The 20,862-nt window shown below is 40.7% G+C and overlaps 2 protein-coding genes and 2 non-coding genes across 4 annotated transcripts; 2 read left to right on the forward strand and 2 right to left on the reverse strand.

The window, feature by feature from the left end:
- Positions 1–2,836: 2,836 nt before the first annotated feature.
- On the reverse strand, positions 2,837–3,135 carry LOC146967605 (signal recognition particle RNA). Its single transcript, XR_015034463.1, has one exon.
- Positions 3,136–4,568: 1,433 nt separating this feature from the next.
- Positions 4,569–4,867, forward strand: LOC146967606 (signal recognition particle RNA). Its single transcript, XR_015034464.1, has one exon.
- A 476-nt stretch (positions 4,868–5,343) lies between these two features.
- Positions 5,344–9,896, reverse strand: LOC146967607 (radial spoke head 1 homolog). Its single transcript, XM_085761108.1, has 8 exons — positions 9,738–9,896; positions 9,255–9,368; positions 8,744–8,849; positions 8,531–8,621; positions 7,647–7,782; positions 6,987–7,058; positions 5,884–5,992; positions 5,344–5,423 (listed from the first exon to the last, which is right to left on the reverse strand). Exons 1-8 carry the CDS (start codon positions 9,786–9,788, stop codon positions 5,377–5,379), a joined length of 726 nt encoding a protein of 241 aa, XP_085617234.1. The 5' UTR covers positions 9,789–9,896; the 3' UTR covers positions 5,344–5,376.
- Positions 9,897–11,956: 2,060 nt separating this feature from the next.
- On the forward strand, positions 11,957–20,441 carry LOC146967608 (uncharacterized). The gene is made up of 3 exons (XM_085762273.1): positions 11,957–12,149; positions 16,612–17,222; positions 19,557–20,441. Exons 1-3 carry the CDS (start codon positions 11,957–11,959, stop codon positions 20,439–20,441), a joined length of 1,689 nt encoding a protein of 562 aa, XP_085618399.1.
- Positions 20,442–20,862: the final 421 nt, after the last annotated feature.

Genomic DNA, 20,862 nt, shown 5'->3' on the forward strand with positions numbered 1-20,862 from the left:
GAAAGTTGGGAGAGATTGAACTTTATGCAAATGAGCAGCGGCGCGACCGCGGCGACAGCCAATAGCGGACTGGGATTCTCACAGCCGGAGAAATTGAGAGAGCCTGAATGGACACATCTGCAGCACAGCTTGAAAGTCCCGCCCCTTTGGTCGCTTGGTGCAAGGGCCTGCTAGAGCTGGCAAGCAACGTGATAGGAGCGGCCAGGGGGACTACAGGCGATTTAATCGCTTTCGGTGTGAACGCAAAGTTAGCCTTGCAGAGGCAGCCAATCAGAGGCAGAGTAAGGCGGGTCTTGGCGTGGCCATAGTAGGAAAAAAAGTATCGCAAGCGGGACTAGTACAGAGGCCGCTATGTATTGCCCAAAATGTTTTGCTTTTGTGTTTTCTGATTTGCCGTTGTTTAGTAATTTGTTGTTGTGTTTTCTGTTTTGTTGTTGTGTTTTCTGATTTGCCGTTGTGTTTTCTCTTTTTGTGTTGTGTTTTCTCTTTTGCCGTTGTGTTTTCTCTTTTTGTGTTGTGTTTTCTCTTTTTGTGTTGTGTTTTCTCTTTTGCCGTTGTGTTTTCTCTTTTTGTGTAGTGTTTTCTCTTTTTGTGTTGTGTTTTCTCTTTTGCCGTTGTGTTTTCTCTTTTTGCGTTGTGTTTTCTCTTTTTGCGTTGTGTTTTCTCTTTTTGTGTTGTGTTTTCTCTTTTGCCGTTGTTGTCTGATTTGCCGTTGTGTTTTGCACTTCAGGGCCACCGTAATATCATTATGTTCTAACATAAAATAAAGATCAACATTTTTTTGATGTTAGAACATTCAAAATACACGTCTAGTCTATTTTTTTTCCTTGGTGGCTGAATCAGCAGAAAATCCCCCCTTAGCAAATTGAGAATCTCCCTCTTCACTTTGACTTTTTTCTCAAGACACTTTAGTATAAGGCTACTTGCCAACAGGGAGCATTCTCTCAACTCAGAATGTAATTATGAAGCCTGAGCCCCCATGAGAAATGAAGATGACCAAAAGAGTAAATGGCATAGCCTAGTTTTGGGGCCTGATAGAGGCAAACTATGCAGCATAAAAGGTCACATTAAACAAAAAGTCAGATTTAGGTTTGATCTTTGGCTTGTGGTGTCTGGACCAGTATGGCCTACAGGCAACAGACTGTTTTAGGGTGAGTTTTTCATGGCAATGGGATGTTGCTGTGGTCCCTGAATTGAGACACAACTAATGTGTCCTCAAAAAGTAACCAGACATGTTATTTCTTCAAATTTGGCAAAAAAACAAGGATGTAGGGGGTCAAAGGTTAAAGTTCATAGTCTTATAGTGAGCTCACATGCATTCTTGTGAATATATAAGAACTTAACTGAGAGAATTTCATGACTTCTGTCTTCTGATCCATGCGTGTCCGCTACTGGCATGGAGGCCCAAGAGTGATGCTGCTATGATCCTGTCATACAACTGTCATGGCCTGATCCTGGAGCAGATGCAGAGGATGCTCACCACATTATTGTGGATCAGTTGTTGGAGCACTTGATCATTCTGTGTTTACAGGACTAAACTCCATCAGTGACAGTTTTCATGATAAATACATTTGATTCCTTTACTGGTCTGTTCTCTTTGTAGGACTGGGCCTTGTAGTTCCCATATCTGACCATTTGATGGAGACATAATGTTGATTTGCACCTCAAGAAAATCCTACCACACCATATGAGTGGCATTGGATTTAGTACTATAGCTCTATGGTTTATTAGAGATACATTTTGACAGATTATTGATTTTGAAGAACTAATTAGAATTGATTTGGGGATACATGTAACTCTCCAACCCCCGACCACCTGCTCTGACTTAAAACAAAAAGGTCAGTCAATGACTGCATATTATTCCTTATTCCTTTAATGTAGCCTATACATACAGTAGTCCCAAAGCAACATCATGTGTGATGAAGTCTTTAGGTTATTGGTTATAAGGTTATTGTGGCACTGCAGTGCATGAAAGTATAGTTAATAATTATTACTCAAAATAAATATTCATAAAAACTAGGGCAAACACTAGTTCTCCACAGTAAGTGTAATAGTGCAGCAAGTAGCAAGTTGGAATCAGTCAACATCTTGCAGCTTTACTAAGGTTTTCCTTAGTTCCATGGTTAGTATGTCAACATTGATGTCACTGACCTATACCTTGGTAAAGTAATATGAAGGTTATTGATATGTTGGTGTTTGCTGCAGACTGGTGGCTAGTGTCATTGTAGAATTCACAAACCCCAGGTGAAAGTTCCCTAACTCAGGAAACAGAATCAAGAATAACCCACAATGAGGTAATTTCCGTCCCTTCTCCTAAATTCTCTTCAAGTCTAAATGCATTTAATGTTCTGCACTTTAAGTTTTATGTCAATATGACAACACTCTACGGTGTTATCATAATTCATATCAAGACCCATCAAAGAATTCTCAAGTTCATTAAAAACAAAATAAGACTAAAATAAATAAAAAAAATACACAGTGCAAGGCACAAAAGAGAAGCAGAGTAAGTTCAGTAGCCTAAAATAAAACTGATGAATGAAATGTAGCTCGTCCATCAGATAGAAGAGAGTGAATGATGTTTCCAAGATGAATAGTTTGATTGACAGCTGCTGGTGTAAATGAGTGTTGTCTAGGAAACAGGCCTGTTCCTTGATCAGTCCATTGATGCTGGTCTGTGATTGGTGCTCTCCTCCAGGTGGAGGCGCTGTAGCTCCAACAGGTTTGATGTTTGATGAGCAGCGACATTTGGAGTGATGGAGCTGTTGTGGTGGATGTGGACGTGGTGTGTGAGCGTGTGTGTTGTCCCACTGGTTGATGGTGAGTATCCAGAGCGTGTAAAAGACTGGGTCGGGCTGTATTACTCAGGCTGCACTACAGCGTCTATTCACGGGCGCGATCCCACTACTGAGCGGCACGGGGGCTTTGACCTGCTCCGTCTCCGACCTGGGCCGGTGCACCCCTCCTTAGGGGACCTGGTGGCCCCGGGCTCCCCCAGGACCACCATGTCGATACCGCTCTTAGTGCGGACACCCGATCGGCATAGTCCGCTGCAGCCCAGAGCTCCTGAGCTCAAACCATCCTCCAGCCTCAGCCTCCCGGTCACGTGGATTACAGGCGCGCGCCACCGCACCCGGCGGCAGCTGCTTCACTCGGACAGGTGTTGGGCTGTCACACAGGTGACGTCATCAGGTGGCACCAAGCGGCGTCTGGTGACGGGAAAACAAAGTGTGTGTGCAGCATGAAGGCTCCTCAGTGTTTGAGTCAGTGATAAAGGTTGATTTGAATCCAGACAGGCTGCTCAGCATTTTCCTGACGACTCCTCTTTTACTGACTGATGTCAAAACATAGACAACAACAATCACAGTTTTAATCACATAGGCCTAAGTTGACTTATTTTTCATCTATAAAGTAATCTCTGGCACAACAATTTTCTTCTTGAATAATAAAGTGCTGATTGCGATTCTGATTGTTCTCTACAGTATATCTGTGGTAGGTGTCCAGTGTGTAGACCCCACCCTGCAGGATAAGCAGACAATTGATGGATGGAATATTATGTTATGGTTTTGTAAATGAGGCTGTGGTTGTTGTTGTCTGCTGCTGCAGCCTGCCACCTGAGATGACCCTGGTGTCCATGGTGTCCATACCTGATTAGTCCCAGTCCTAAAGGACAAGGCTGCAAAGTTAAATAGAATTCACAACTATCGCCCAGTTGCTCTGACAAGTTCTCTCTAAAGTGTTTGAGTGAGTCTTGCTGAGTAGGCTGCAAATGTTTGTTGGAAGACATGTTGTCTTGTTGGAAAGTCCATCACCTGTCCGTTGATGACCTGATAACATTTAGCCTGTACAGTGCAGGTTTGCAGCAATTATGTTTCTTGTATAGAACAGATTTTGATATTAAATGTAATGCCAAGTCAAACAATATCATGATCATCATGAGTAATGAGGACAGGAGATCAAGCTTCCCTGAGAGGCAATTTCCTCAAGGTTTGTAAAGAAACAAAATCTTTTGGACATTTCATGTCTGAAGACGTGAATGATGCAGAGACATGTGTTCAGTGAGTTGGAGTTGGCCAAACAAACTTGTTGCTGTATAACTCAGTATGTGCTCTCTCACAGTGTCAAATGCTCTTTGTTCAGAGCCTGCTGCACTCCTACTGCTGACCTGCTGCTGGAGGCTCACTGTGGCCTTCAGTGATGACATGAGACTTCTGCTGGTGTCCCATGGTGAACTTAGTGTTCCCACCTGTGGAGCTAACAGCTGATGTATAAATTAATGTAAAGAACGTGATTATAGAGGCTTTAACGAGCCCTGAGCAAAGCTGCTTTCATTATTTAAACCTAACAAACATTGGAATAAAAACCTGGAGCTTTTGAAATTGTTTAATTTAATAATTTATTTTAAATGTTTTATTGTTTTGTTCATCTAATCTGTGTTTAAAATAAAGGAAATATCACTATACTTACACATTCTTACACACTTTGTTTTCCCGTCACCAGACGCCGCTTGGTGCCACCTGATGACGTCACCTGTGTGACAGCCCAACACCTGTCCGAGTGAAGCAGCTGCCGCCGGGTGCGGTGGCGCGCGCCTGTAATCCACGTGACCGGGAGGCTGAGGCTGGAGGATGGTTTGAGCTCAGGAGCTCTGGGCTGCAGCGGACTATGCCGATCGGGTGTCCGCACTAAGAGCGGTATCGACATGGTGGTCCTGGGGGAGCCCGGGGCCACCAGGTCCCCTAAGGAGGGGTGCACCGGCCCAGGTCGGAGACGGAGCAGGTCAAAGCCCCCGTGCCGCTCAGTAGTGGGATCGCGCCCGTGAATAGACGCTGTAGTGCAGCCTGAGTAATACAGCCCGACCCAGTCTTTTACACGCTCTGGATACTCACCATCAACCAGTGGGACAACACACACGCTCATCCACCACAACAGCTCCATCACTCCAAATGTCGCTGCTCATCAAACATCAAACCTGTTGGAGCTACAGCGCCTCCACCTGGAGGAGAGCACCAATCACAGACCAGCATCAATGGACTGGATCAAGGAACAGGCCTGTTTCCTAGACAACACTCATTTACACCAGCAGCTGTCAAACTATTCAGCTTGGAAACATCATTCACTCTCTTCTAATGCTTAATAGTGTGTATTTATTATAAAGTGTTACCGACTGGAGCCTTAAATGTTACTGAGGAACTACTGTGTTACTCTGTCACAGAAAAAGCACGCACTGTTTACATCGAGTACACTCATTTAAACAGGGAAGTTCTTACAATGAGAGACAAATTTGTGTTACATATTAAACATTTATTTATTTATGTTTTTTTTTTTCCCAGTGTTGTAAACAAAGTATCATGCAGGTTGGTGGGTTGATCACACAGATTACTTCTCGCCACCTTCCTCTGCTGTAGCTGTTTCCTTTTCTCCCACTGGAAAATTGATACAAACAGACACAGCACTTAGACCTATGTCTGAAGCATATAAAGCATATGACACGCTCAGTAACACTTATGACTAATAATGACTGCACTTTTCTTATATAATGTGTTGCATGTGTTGTTCATTAAGTGAAGCTATGGAGCACACTAGTTTTTGTTTTAGTCACCGTTTCCAAACAAAGAACATAAAGTTTTGTTGTCAGCTACATGTTTGGGCTCTACAGCTTTAGTGGTTCATTTGCAGGAAATAGACAGAACCACACTAACATACGTATATTCATTACCATGAGGACAGTATGATACGTTTAGAGAATATCATTTAACACTTACATGAATGAACAAAATGTGTTACTTGTAAATTATGAATCTAAAGCTAGACAAATGTCTTGTTGAGTCATTGGGATTCTGCTGCCTTGTCCTTGACCGACTGTTTCAGGTTGGCAAATGTTACCTGAAGTCTTTTTAGCTGGAGTCCACTCCGTCAGGCCGGTGATGCACCTGGGAATCCACTTGAGCAGCGTGTTGGAGGCCAGTGCCCCCCACTCACCATCAGCTTGGTCCTGTACAAGTTGATTTAAAAGTTGATTTAGAGAAATGCTCAGCTACAACGTGCACCGTGTCACTGTGAAACTTTTCTTAAAGGGATAGTTCAACATTTTGGCAAATTGGCCCATTGCCATAATCCCTATAGTTTTAGGAGTAGGTTCGTTACCTTTAATTGTCGGTGCAAGCTATTTTTAGAACGGCGGAGCAGAGCCGCGAGCTGCTCAGAGCTATGCTACGGAGGCTAATGGGATTTCTTGGTTTCCCTCATCAAACTCATCAAATACACAATCAAACAACTCCAAAACGCTCTGGTGGACAAGTTGTGACCTGCACATTCACCACGCTATGAGATAATAACGGAACGTTACGAGGCAGAACCAAGGCATTCATGAAAACAACTGCAAACCCCACAGTAACACTGCAACTTCCATCTCAATCATGCTAGTAGGTTATTTACATGCATCCTGAAGTTTCACTCAAGTTAAGGATCACAGCATGCATTTCAGGTTAAACATAGGCCCCACTCTTAGAGGCGGCATGAATGCATCTGACAACATTCATGTCTGACACAAACAGACAAACAAAAAGTAAAGACATTCTCAGATGTAAAAATACCACAAAGTCATCATGCAAGACTTTCTGTGCTGGCGTTATCTGTGTAAGTGAGACAGAACATCAGCAGTGTTGCTTAAAGAGGCAGCACCCTCTCTGCTCCTCCTGAGGACCCTAAGGTGACGTAGCCGTCGCTGGAGCCCGGGTAGGGCAGCTTCTGAGCTTTTATGTTTTTATCATCCTCCTCAGTGTCGGCCGGCTGGAGGTTTGGTCAAGAGAAGTGTCACGGTTACGCTGTGTCGTAGTGGCTTGTGTCTGTGTTTCACCACAACTTAGGTATGATGCGTTTCTGGGTTTAGTATTTACAATACTGGAGAAGTATAATATAATATGTTGGCAATTAAATCAGCTGACATACTGAACTAAAACAACAGGAGTGTGTTGATGTTGACGTACCTGCTCTGTTTGCTGGTATTCACCATGCTGCTCACAGCCGATGTCAAACACATACTTCCCTGGACCGCAGGGCTGCAAAAAGGCCACCAACAAGTATTATCAAAGTCCTTGGTATTATGACATATGATGCAGTAACTGGATATACATATAAAAACATACAAGTAAGAATTCTATATGAAATCTGTTAGAAATTGGAAGAATTTAATTGTGAGGGAGTCTGTTCATTTTGGTACAATTAGAAAAGGTTGCCCGTATAAAATGCAAATATATAGAGTAAAAGTTTTTAAATAAACCAAAAAACAGAGCTCTGTCAAAGTGTGGATGCTGTTTCCTCAACTGTGTTGTGTCTGCTGCCATCTCCAGGTCAGTAAAGGGAACTGTTGCTGCCACATTTACTACTTCAACTACTACATGATACATGTTGTGTTCTGCTGCCTCCAACAAGCACTTCCCCGTGTCTGTCTTAATCTGGTGTGGAACAGTTAGCACACTGAGATGATCAGTAAAAATATGTGGCTGCGTATGTTAAAAGATTCCTCAGATATGAGGGGAAGTCCTCTGACATGACACGTTCATTAATAAAACAGTACTGATCAGTGAATGAATGGGCTCCATGGTTCAACTGAAATACTCTAATAACTGTGGAATGAGAGAACTTACATTATTGTTAGCAAAGTTACCCTGGTATCTGTGGTTGGAGTGGATGTACTCTCCAGCTGACTCCATGTTGCCATCCACCCACGAGCCCTTGTACTTTGAGCCAGTGTCTTTGTAGTGGTAGATGCCCTGGCCGTGCCTGTCAATCATCATCAACAACAAGAACAACTTAAACAGTAGTTTTAAAAGTTTCAATTTCACTTTTTGTATCTATTTTTATTGATGTTAGCCTGGTGGGGTAGAATGATGTTCCATAAATTGTTGTGCCTGCAGCACCACAATGCCCAAAATGCATTAAAATTCATAAAAAACAGAACGAAAAAAATATATTTTAATTTAATGTTATCAAAAGAATAAGTAGCTACACGTAAATCCAGTGTAAGTGGATAAAATATTTATATAATTCTTTTGTGGTTGCACCATTTGACATTTTCAGGGCAATCAGTCTTACTTTTGTAAAAAGAAAAAAAAAAGGTTCAAATGTCATTTCAAATGATGTGAAACCAACATGAATAAATGTTCATTTTAAAGAATCTGATGCATGCTTTCATTTTTAATTGTTTTCATTCATTTAAAACACTTTTTATTTGTCACTAACCCATACATCTGCTGTATGTTGGAACAGGACTGAAAGATTAAACGTTTTCAAGTAGCTAAGCTATTTAAAAACATTTTACTGACTGTGCCTGAGTCATTTATGCTGTTGTACCTTAGACAAATAAAAACGTGAAAGAGATGCAGTCAAAAAAAGTCAACCTAGAGCAATAATGTTTTTTTCAAAAAACATTCAGTTCACCTACATACTGGTGCAGATTAATGACACTGAGTAGGATTCAAACTAAGAAAGCAGAGGAAAAAGTGGTTTCTGAAGACAAGTTCAGATGGACCTCATATGCTGCAGCCACTGTCCATCATAGGTGTCTCCATTGGGGTAAGTGTAGACACCGTGACCCTCTCTCAGGTTCTCCACCCACGACCCTGACAGAGAAGGAGAGGCAACAAGAAGAGTCTGGTCTCTACAGCTCTGTGTCAGGAACTCGCCTCCAAATGTTGATCAACCCCCAAAATGCATCAACTCATGTAAGGTGCCTTTGCTATACCTTCGTATTTAGAGCCATCTGGATAGTAGAAGGTGCCTTGCCCATGTTTCATGTTCTGATCATAGTCTCCCACATATCTTGCCCCATTCTTGAAGTAATATGTCCCCTTATTAGACAAATGAAGAAAACACGAAAACGATACATGAGTTAAAGCTACAATAATTCAATAATAACATTGAGCTCTATTTAGTTATTTATATGGCATTACATGCTGGAATTATATTTTAACACTTTGTTCATAAATACTTACATGTTTTTTTGTTTTCATGATACATGCTACTCTTTCATGTATTATATACTACATATTTACATTATAATACTAACATGCTGATGGTCTTTGATATGGGTATACGTATCATGTAACTTCAACACATTATGTGAATAATAGTAACTTTAAAACTGTTACCATTTCTAATAGGTTACATTTATTTCTATTACATAATGCCATGTGTTTTTTTTCTAAGTCCAGACTAGACTTGAGCCAAAGACACTCTCGGCTCTTGTGTCTCACCTGTCCGTGTCTTCTGCCGTTCTCATACTGTCCGTGGTATTTGTCTCCGTTGGGCAAAACTGTTTTACCGAATCCATGTCTCTCCCCCGCTTCATTTCTTTCTCCTTCATATTCCTGAGACACACACACAGTTAACCCTAACGTTACCTGTTGCTGCCTAGCTCGGGCTAACGTTATGGTGCGTTCCAGGCAGGCTTTTTAACCCGTAAGTCACGACTTCAAGTCACCAGTTACGAGTTTGTAGCGTTCCAGGCAAGTTACGAGTTACGAACTGGGAACTGGGAGTAGATCGGTCTAGTACGAGTTCACAGGTGGGAAGTTACGAGTTTGACTGTACGTTCTAACGGGTAACCATAGGAACAGGTCGGAAAAATACGAGTTACGGGTTGCCTGGAACGCACCATTATAGCTTCAGCCCGCTAACTCTCTGAAACAGACAGTGTAAGTTAACTGTTGCTACACTGGCTCATTGTTTCCTCTCACCCCGACTTTACTGCGCTCTTCATCAAACTCTTCAGACCCGGCATCCGACATTGTTCTCAGTCAAACCGGACTGTGACAAATTCAACAGTTTATCTCCAAGTGGCGAAAGAAAACTAGAAAGATGCTCTACGAACGTTTAGTGGTTTGTGGTAACCATGACAACAGCAAACCACACGTGACGAAGAGCAGGCGTTGAAACGGAAACGCCATGGAGCCATATAATACATCCATGCATGGAGCCAGAAGAAGGAGGAGGAGGAGGGACTGTCTGTCTGTCTGTCTGTCTGTCTGTCTGCCTGCTTGCCTGTCTGTCTGTCTGTCTGTCTGCCTGCCTGTCTGCCTGTCTGTCTGTCTGTCTGTCTGTCTGTCGTCTGCGAGAAGCTGTTTGGTGGAGCGTGAAGACCGAGGCGAGCTCCGGTGAACTGCTGAACTTTATAATATCCACGCAGAAAAACAGGGGGCACCGACGTGGTATTGTGCCCAACTTGTCTGATACTGCTTGGTATGTTTATATCACTGAATAGGCAAGAAAAAAAAAACAAAAACATTTACACTTTCTCTTGGTTGGAGTAATAGTCAATACATTTTCACATTTGCTAAAAAACAAAAGAAAAAAAAATTGCATTTAGAGACATGTTTAGAATAATTAGCACAATTGGAGATATCAAAAGCACCTCTGACTGTAACGTATGATATAGGAGCCTTCAGGAGCATAAAAAACAAAGCTTACCCTTTTGACAAAATGCACACATTTATATCACAATTACTGTTTTGTAACAATAAAAATTGTGCTACTATTGATATTGGGGACAATTTAAATGAGAGGCAGTAACTGTAAAGTCAATTATGAAAAGAAGATTAAAAGGATTTTATTTTCATCCACACATGGTAAAATTCTATTTTGCAACTTTTCAAACATGGACTGAAAATCTGTAAAAAATGTAACAGGAGAATTCTTTGTCAAGTTTCAGGTGAAACAGCAGGAAGCTGTAGCCTATTCAGCGCTGGGTGGTCAGCCTCGAGGGCCATGTCACATGTGAGGGAATCCAACCCACCTTCTTGACAGGGCTTGCTGCCTTATTTTCCATCTTCTACATCTTCAATCTCCAATACCAAGAAGAGGCGTCACTCTTGAATTCATCCAAAGGTTAGGCTTTCTTATCTTTTCAATGGCATGCTATGTGAACTAAACATTTGCTGCTTTTTATTTTGTTGTTAATGTAAGTGAGTTACACAACTTGATTTTTACACTTTCACTCTTATTTTACAGGAGATTCATTGGTATAAACGCTGAGCGAGGCACCAAAGCTGCACGGGGCAAAGTCTTGTAAAAAAAAAAAAAAAAACTGGCAAAGCCACAAGCAAGAATTCAACCCGCATGTATCCACTCTGCTAAGAAGACTCATGGATTTTCAGTGGGACTTAATTTAAAATGGTGAGATTATTCAATCCCATCACACACACACATAAAGACACCAGCTTGTTTCATTGCTTTAATTCTCCCTCTCAATCACACCCTCTTTCTCTCCCCCTTACAGGGTTGAAAGTCTGAATTATTCTCGCTGAGTTATTTGTGTCCTTTTTCTGAACGTACACATACAACTGTTTGAATGTTTCATGCTGACATGTTTTGACTGTCTCAGGGGTTAGGTCAGGACTTTAGATATTTTTTCAGGGCTTGTGATCTTTCTTTGGATTTTTATGTTCATAGACCACATTACAATATATAGCAGATTGCAAGAAGATACGAAGGGTTACAAGGGGTTTGTGAATTTATGATTTATTTATTGCTCAACTGTCTGTAACTGCCAGTACTGCACAAAGAAAGCAGTTTGCCTGGTGCTATAATTTCTGAAATTCATCTCGTTATTATGAACCTGAATTGTGAATCATATTCACTGAATTTTCTTTTCTTTTTACAAACACACAACCATGATTATGCAAAATGTTTACACTTATCTGGCTAACTTTCTAATCTGCTTTGTGGAACAGTCTCTTAGAGACTGCTTTACAGCAAATTATATTAAGTTTCATTATCTGAAGTGTTATGTTGTGGTCAGTTTCAAGTCAGTACTTCTAAGTCTGAATACATTGTTCTTTTATTGCACTATTTTCAGCAAAAAACCTATGGGCTTTTTTTGTTTGTTTTCTTTTTTAGAAGCAGAAACGGTTCAGGTCTCCTACACGGATCTATTAGTAGCGACAAGAGTTGGAGTAAAATGTCTGAGGTCGAGTATCTGAGAGGATTCATTACCCAGAGACTCACCGCCGCCTCCCAGGAAATCTTAGCGGTCGTGGACAGAGTCGTAGCCGGGTACGAGGCGGAGGCTTCGGGCTTCAGACAAGAGACTGAGCGGCTGAGGAACCTGCTGGATGTTCTCCTGCAGCCTCGAGTCGTTCTCAACAAAACCGGTTGGTGATTCACTTTTAAATCCACGGACATCAAGTTGTGGTTTGTAGAGTTTGGTTTTAGTTTACATTATTTAGTTTATAGCAGGACATTATTCAAAGAAATAAAAAGATGGCTGCATCAGATTTAGTGAAAACGCTCATTTCCATCTGTAGTAGCTACTTGACATAAAGCCAGGTCTAAATAGACTACAACAACACTTTTTTTGGTTACATATGAGTCAGATATAACACAATCACAATATTCATTTGAACGGAAGAATCCAGACTGACCCTAAACGTGGGGACAGTTGCCACATATTAAACATACATTAAATTTCACTAATTAACTTTTGATTTTTGTCTCAATTAGCAAAGTATTCATAAAAATATGCATTGTCTTATAATAATAGGCTACTATATGGTATTATTTAGTTGTTTAGTAATATTTATCAGAGAACAGTTGGAGTTTTGTTTTGCGTAGAACATAGGCCTTGAGTCAATGTGCAGAGGTTAACAGTGGTAATAAAACTCAATAGCTCAGTGTGAGTCAAGAAGAATGGAACTAATATAAACATGTACTCTACTTTTGGGTGATTTATTCACTGTATGATCAAATAAATTAACTTTTCTCCAATTTTCATAAGAAAATATATGTGGCTACTTTTGTCTCATAGAACAGGATACAACTAGGCTATTGATACAAATTCCTGACTCATCCCTACACTGGGACCACTTTGATAAGGGTGGAGACAGCAACCCAAACTCAATGTTTCTCACACCAGTGAAGGACACAGAGATAAGACACCTGGTCAACAAATGTGTAGCAAAAACATCGACCGATGTCAATGACCTCAACATGAAACTGATTAAGATAGTATTTTGAGTGATGTTGCTGTATTACTTAAACTTACTTAAACTGAGATGATGAGGTCTGTTTTAACTAACATGTCCGAAATGAATAAATAAATAAAATAAATAAATATTTAATTTTAGGAAGTGTCAGGTTGAAAAAACAGGAAAACTGACATGCGTGTTCGTTTATTCCAAGAGAGGACAAACAACGACGTTCCGGTTAACTATTTATTAAATTGGATCATCAAAGGAATCAGATACAAAAAACTCAGCTGTTCAGGAAATTGCAGTCTGCAAGCAGTTAGCTGCAATCACCATCCCAAGAGAGCGAGAATTCTCTGTCATCTGCTCAAGACAAAAGCGTTACATTCATTTTTAATTATTTTATGTGTGTGTAATTAACTCTTATTGGTCAAAAACAGGTGGGGAGTGGCTGTGGTTTAAACTTAGCCCTCCCTTCGTTGGTGCCCTCTGGCTGGCACAGGTTGGTCCCATCTTCAGCACACGAACATCTGGACCTGAAACACAACAAAAACCTCCCTACACTGGCATAACTTTTCTGTCCCAGCTGTCTGAGGGTCCAAGGCCGTAATACAGATAATTAATTCAGTAGGGCTCACAGGCCTCTCATCCTCTCCTCCCCTCGGCCTTGGAGATGTTTTGCTTTCACTGTGGCTCTGTGTGCTCTCAACTTGCCTCTGAATGAACAAACAGGTTACTGGTATTCCTTGCATTATGAATTAAGCTCAACACAAATCTATGTGGTTTGCTTACAAGTTTCAGTTGTCTTTAAACTCAGTGGGTTAGTCAAAAATATAAGACACAATAGGTTAGTTAAAACATGAGACTAAACTTTACTTCTACTTAAAGTGAAAGCATAAACAGGTACATAAATCTTTCTGTCCTGGCTCCTATCTCTCCATGTGTTAACCCTTCGTACCACGGGGCTAATGCTTGACTCCCTCATATTCTTCAACAGGACACAACAGCTCAAATACAGTTCAGAACATCTTACATAAAGACAAAAGTTCCACACCACTCAGGATTAACTTGTTTAAATGGGTAAAATGTGTAAGTGCTCAATCTACTAAAACAATAATTAGTGAGATATATTCAGTGTTGATCAGTAATGTCAAAGTGGAGAATATATGTTCAGTGTTAGTTCTGGTGATGAGGTAACTGTGTGCAGCTTTGCAGTCTCCAGTGTGGAGACACAGGTTCAGCTTTATCTCATCAGTCAGTAAGACATTGGTGTTCTGTTTTATTTGTTAATCAGTAAGGCACAATATCAAACTCAGTTAGTAAAGGCAAATATTCAGTGTTAAGACAGTTTTCACCCTAACAGAAGTTGTCTGGGTAATTATTTTGTTTATCTTAAGCGTCTCTCATGGTTTAATATAATTGGCTGCTCTGTTCATCATGAGGAATAAACGTGCCTATTTTGTGCCTATTTTAAGCTACAAAATGTTCCATTTTATATATTTGCATCTGCATATGTGTTTCCATGTTCAAATGCCCCCCCCCCATCAGCCATGACAAAACATCATGTACCAGCTAGACACTGACACATGCTGACCATGTCATTTGATAGTCAACAAAACAGTGATTCAAGCTAGGTAGGTTTAGATTAATTCATACAAAAGGTCAGGACAGTATGACAAAAATACAGCTCAAGAAAAAAGCTACTTTCATTAAAACAACTTTGTCTCAGTACAAGCAGGAGCAGATGTTGAATATGCCTTCTCTATTCTTGGTGGGTAGAGGGTCTCACTGTGAATGTGCAGTGTGAGTGTTGTCAGCATGTTTCTGATTGGAGAAATAAGGCTTGTTGCAACTGTCCCCAGTCTACCCTACATTAAAAACAGCAATAATACAACTATGGGGTTTTTTTTAAGGAAGGAAAAACAAACAAACAAAAAAACAAGGACAGTCATCATGATTCAATTACAAAGTGCAATTTCAAGTATGGTAAATACAGGTGCCCATTACCTAAGAAATGGGAGGTCCACACTGTATGATGCATTCAATCTAACAAGTTTGCACTACGTTTTCCTTGTGGAGGTACATTAAATACACAAACCTCACATTTAGAAAATCTACATGAGATGCACAGTAATGTTCAGAGTAGGCTATTTAAAATAGTATAGATACGTACAGGCTTGTCATTTCGTCATTTTAGGGGCAGGGCCACTTGGCCTTTGGTGTTGTCAATTTTTTGAGGGCACACAGGCCCAAAGCCAGGGCAGCAAGGTCATAAAATAAAACAATGATTTTAAATCCACGTCTTAAATTAATTTAATATCTCCTGTCTGGTATCTGTGAAATGAATATATAAAACAGGCTCAAGCAAACCAGAAATGTTCAACTTTAAATTAATTTATACATTTAATTTTTTGCACAAGGGTCCAGTCCTATGCAGCTATGTTTTGAAATTTGTTCACTATTACACTGGGCGATATGAGAAAAAATCCTATCACAATATTGTTTTTCATATCAGTCGACATCAATATACTATTACGATTTACCCAAATCACTATTTTGGTCAAGCTTAAATATTCCCTTATAGTCACAAGTGAGATTTGAAGTTATCAGAAGGTTATTTGTGATTTAAAAAATGTTTCTGTCAAAAATTGAACATGACAGATGTAATGATGAACATTATACTAAAACAGGTGTTAGTATAGTAGCTTGCCTTGGTCTGTGCAGTTTTCAGGTCGGCACAGTTGAACTTTACACCCGAGTGTGGTGCGTTTGTGTCGGTGTGAACACAACAGTCGCTCTGCTGCTGCTCCGTGACCACAGTCCGTTTGTTGTAAGAACGCGGCCAGACGTCAGTCCGCTCCAACTGTCTGGTGTCTCCACTGCGAAAATTTAGCATTACTTGTCAGAGTTTCAATTGGATCATGTAAACAGGACGCACCACGCATCTTTTCCTGGTCAGCCATCCAAGTTCTCCTTCACATTTTCTTCCGAGGCAAAACTCAGAGTGTTTAATGTATTAAGTCTGAGAAGTTTCGCTACAGTTTAGTTGCCAAAAAGAAACAAAAACACAAATAATAAACAAACACCTATACTAAACAAATAATAAACTAACAGAATACTAACAGAGATCTAATCACAATGAAAGCAAATAAATTGATTGAGAATAATCAAATCTAAATACTAACTAAAATAAGTACCATTATATTAAAGCAGAAGTAAGTGATCCGGTCGTTTTGGCTAACTTCGTTAGTTAGCAGCCCCTGCCCTCATCATGGATCTATTGGTCCTCGTCCTTACGTCACCACATTCACGGCCCACACAGCCCTTCATGCCGTTCTCTCTCCTCAATGGATAAAGGTTGTAGGATACAAGGAAGTATACAAGACGTTTTCTCCTCGGCTTACAGCAGAGCAGAGTGACTGACAGACCCGTGTTTCAGACCAAACACTCTAGTGATTACCGTCGGAAGTTATAACTATTTAAGACTTATATTACTGTAACACAAATATTCCGCTTACTTCTGCTTTAATGATTGCGCGATATGAAAAATTTCAACCAATACCGATAACCGATAATTTCCTAGAGACACCAGTTATGAGTGACAGTATGAAGACACTGTTGTTAATGATGTGTTTCATTGTTTCTGCAGGTGATCAGCACCTGTTGAAGATTGAAGCAGAGGATCCTCCTGAGTTCACCTCTAGTCTGGATCAGGAGAACCCAGAGAGTCTACATGTTAAAGAAGAAAAGGAGGAACTATCGACCACTCCAGAGTTCCCCCTCACTTCTGTTCATGTAAAGAGTGAGGATGAGAAACCTCAGTCCCTACAACCTCATCAAAGACAAACTGAGGCAGAGCCTCCATCCAGCAGCTCAGCTGAACAGATAGAGGCCGATGGAGACGACTGTGGAGGATCTGAACCAGCCAGGAACTCAGATCAACATGAAGATCTTCAACCAGATACAGATGATGAGGTCTCAGAGTCGTCATGTGAGACTGAAGACAGTGATGATGACTGGAGAGAAACCAGAGAACCAGAGTCCAGTTTGAACAGTGAAGCTGTTCATGTAAGTGATGAAGAATGTAACAATGGTAAGAAGTCTCACTGTAAGAAGTCTCGCCCCTGCTCAGAGTGTGGGAAAACATTTAGCACAACCACTGCTTTGAAACAACACATGAGGATCCATACAGGAGAGAAACCATTTAACTGTGCTACCTGTGGTAAACAATTTAGTCAAAGACATACTCTTAAACAACACATGAGGATCCATACAGGAGAGAAACCATTAAGGGGGAATCTTACAGAGCAAGGATAGCCCCATCCCTGGGGGGTACCCACTAGGGTAGACTAATGTAGGGGTCCCAGACTCAGTGCTGGCACGACTGCTTAGCCTCGTAAACCAGCCTCTCGCGGAAATGCATTTCATTTCATTTCTCGGGAGAGTCTGGCCTCATCCCCCCTGCAAGCGTTTGGGGTGAGGGGGAGCTGGGCGGGAGGAGTAACAAAGACGGTTTAATATCTTTGGTAGTAGCGTTGACAGACAACCCCATTCAGCCAATCAGCAAGTTGGTGTAGTGACGGGGCGTTGCACCAGTCGGTCCCTGATTGGCCAACGTGCTGTGTCAATCACAGCGGGCGACGCTGATTGGCTCGGCCTTCTGAGGGTTTCAGTCCAAACGCTTAGAATGGGGATGAGGCCAGACTCTCCCTCGGAATGAAATGAAATGCACTTCCGTGAGAGGCTGGTTTACGAGGCTAACGACTGCTGACTCAGAATCCAGTTTCTAGCCACACGAGTAAAACAGTGGTAATCAGAGATGTTTTTAAGATGCTCTGGGAGCCTGTCCTATTCACCGATAGTTTTGTAAGAGAATGCTGATTGGGAAAAGGCAGTTAGAGGACATGTTGTACTACATTTATCTTTTAACTTTTATGTGGCTATCAACAATTGTACTACAGGAATTCACAAAATCTAAGAAGGTCTTTTACTTAAAGCGACTTACTCTGTAAATTGACTTAGCTATTTTTTTTTTTTAAAGTATATATTTTTGCCTTTTATTTGATAGCACAGTGAGATAGACAGGAAAGGGGGAGGCAGAGAGAGGGAATGACATTCAGGAAAGGTCCGCCCGCAAGGGGCCTGAACCGGGGACGCCTGCGTTGAGGACTGTAGCCTCTACATGGGGCGGCCGCTTTAACCACTGCGCCACGCACCGCCCCTGACTTAGCTTTTATTGACTAGCAAGTTAACAATTTATCTTTTTTATTTGAATTTATAGTCCTGTCCTGTCGAAAATTGACCCTAACAAGTGTGGGTAACGTAGATTCACCCACATTAATATGAGACTCTTTTATAACCAAAAGCAAGCTCCTTGGGGTCTCCTTAAAGTTTAGGAATAGTTGTACATTTTATGATTGGAGTATTGCAATTCAGGATTTAACCACTGCTAACCTTACAACCAGACATGTTGGACACACTCCACAAGTTCTTCACAAGAGTAACAATGGTATTGTAGTAGCCATTTGTCAAAAAAACAAAGAAAAGTTCCAAATCCAATTTCAGATCATAAAATTTAAAGGGCCACTGCTGCACCATGGGTTGTGGTGTACGTGGAAAACATGATGTCCAAACAAATTTCACATTTCAGCAAAAACGTGGTTTATTTGACCAGAAAAGTGAGCAAATAAGGAAATTCCTCTGTGCCTCTCATGCTCTGGTAAAAACCCATTTGCCCACCCAGGTGCAGGCTGGTCCATCACCATCAGTCTACCTATATAATCTCAGGTGCCCCTAACGTGCCAAAACAAAAACACAAATAATAAACACCTATACTAAACAAATAATAAACTAACAGAATACTAACAGAGATCTAATCACAATGAAATCAAATAAATTGATTGATAAATTGATAAATCCGAATAATCAAATCTAAATACTAACTAAAATAAGTACCATTATATTAATGATGCACGATATTAAAATGTTCAACCAATACCGATAACCGATAATTTCCTAGAGACACCAGTTATGAGTGACAGTATGAAGATACTGTTGATGATGTGTTTCATTGTTTCTGCAGGTGATCAGCACCTGTTGAAGATTGAAGCAGAGGATCCTCCTGAGTTCACCTCTAGTCTGGATCAGGAGAACCCAGAGAGTCTACATGTTAAAGAAGAAAAGGAGGAACTATCGACCACTCCAGAGTTTCCCCTCACTTCTGTTCATGTAAAGAGTGAGGATGAGAAACCTCAGTCCCTGCAACCACATCAAAGACAAACTGAGGCAGAGCCTCCATCCAGCAGCTCAGCTGAACAGATAGAGGCCGATGGAGACGACTGTGGAGGATCTGAACCAGCCAGGAACTCAGATCAACATGAAGATCTTCAACCAGATACATATGATGAGGTCTCAGAGTCGTCCTCTGAGACTGAAGACAGTGATGATTACTGGAGAGAAACCAGAGAACCAGAGTCCAGTTTGAACAGTGAAGCTGTTCATGTAAGTGATGAAGAATGTAACACTGGTAAGAAGTCTCGCCCCTGCTCAGAGTGTGGGGAAACATTTAGCACAACCACTGCTTTGAAACAACACATGAGGATCCATACAGGAGAGAAACCATTTAACTATGCTACCTGTGGTAAACAATTTAGTCAAAGAGGGAATCTTAAAAAACACATGAAAGTCCATACAGGAGATAAACCATTTGACTGTGCTACCTGTGGTAAACAATTTAGTCTAAGAGGGACTCTTACAAAGCACATGAAAGTCCATACAGGAGATAAACCATTTGACTGTGCTACCTGTGGTAAACAATTTAGTCAAAGAGGATATCTTAAAGAACACATGAGGATCCATACAGGAGAGAAACCATTTGACTGTCCTACCTGTGGTAAACAATTTAGTCAAAGACATACTCTTAAACAACACATGAGGATCCATACAGGAGAGAAACCATTTGACTGTCCTACCTGTGGTAAACAATTTAGTCAAAGAGATACTCTTAAACAACACATGAGGATCCATACAGGAGAGAAACCATTTGACTGTCCTACCTGTGGTAAACTATTTAGTCGAAGAGGATATCTTAACGTGCACATGAGGATCCATACAGGAGAGAAACCATTTGACTGTCCTACCTGTGGTAAACAATTTAGTCTAAGAGGGAATCTTAACGAGCACATGAGGATCCATACAGGAGAGAAACCATTTGACTGTCCTACCTGTGGTAAACAATTTAGTCTAAGAGGGAATCTTAATGGGCACATGAGGATCCATACAGGAGAGAAACCATTTGACTGTGCTACCTGTGGTAAACAATTTAGTCTAAGAGGGACACTTAAAGAACACATGAGGATCCATACAGGAGAGAAACCATTTGAATGTGCTTCCTGTGGGAAACAATTTAGACATCGAGTGAATTTTAATAATCACTTAAGACTCCACACACAGGAAGAAACCATTGAGGAGTGTATGTAAACTCAGGACTGTTACTGAAGGCAGCAGCAGTATATATGAGGCTGCAGTTATTGAACTGTAACAGGCTCAAGACATTGTGAAAATGAATTTCACATGTAAAATATTTTTGTTAAAGTTCATGATTTTAAAATTGTATGAAATTGATTGTTCATGAAATTAATGCTACAAATAAATGAGAGCAGTAAGTGAGGCTCCAGAGTTGTTGGTTGAGCTGAACTATAACAGCTCATTCCAACACAATAAACATTGTTATTGTTTTTTATCAAATTGTTGAAAATTATGTAAAAAATCACTTTCTGGTATAATTGTACTTGTTTTTTTTGTTTTTTTTTTACTAAAGAAACGGATTTATTTTAAATTGGAATACCATTTTTTTTCTGAAGTTTTGGGTTTAATGTTTAAAGGAGCTGTATGTAAGAAT

Source organism: Trachurus japonicus, chromosome 19 (assembly GCF_045865225.1).
Source record: "Trachurus japonicus isolate A0001 chromosome 19, Traja_1.0".
Taxonomy (NCBI): domain Eukaryota; kingdom Metazoa; phylum Chordata; class Actinopteri; order Carangiformes; family Carangidae; genus Trachurus; species Trachurus japonicus.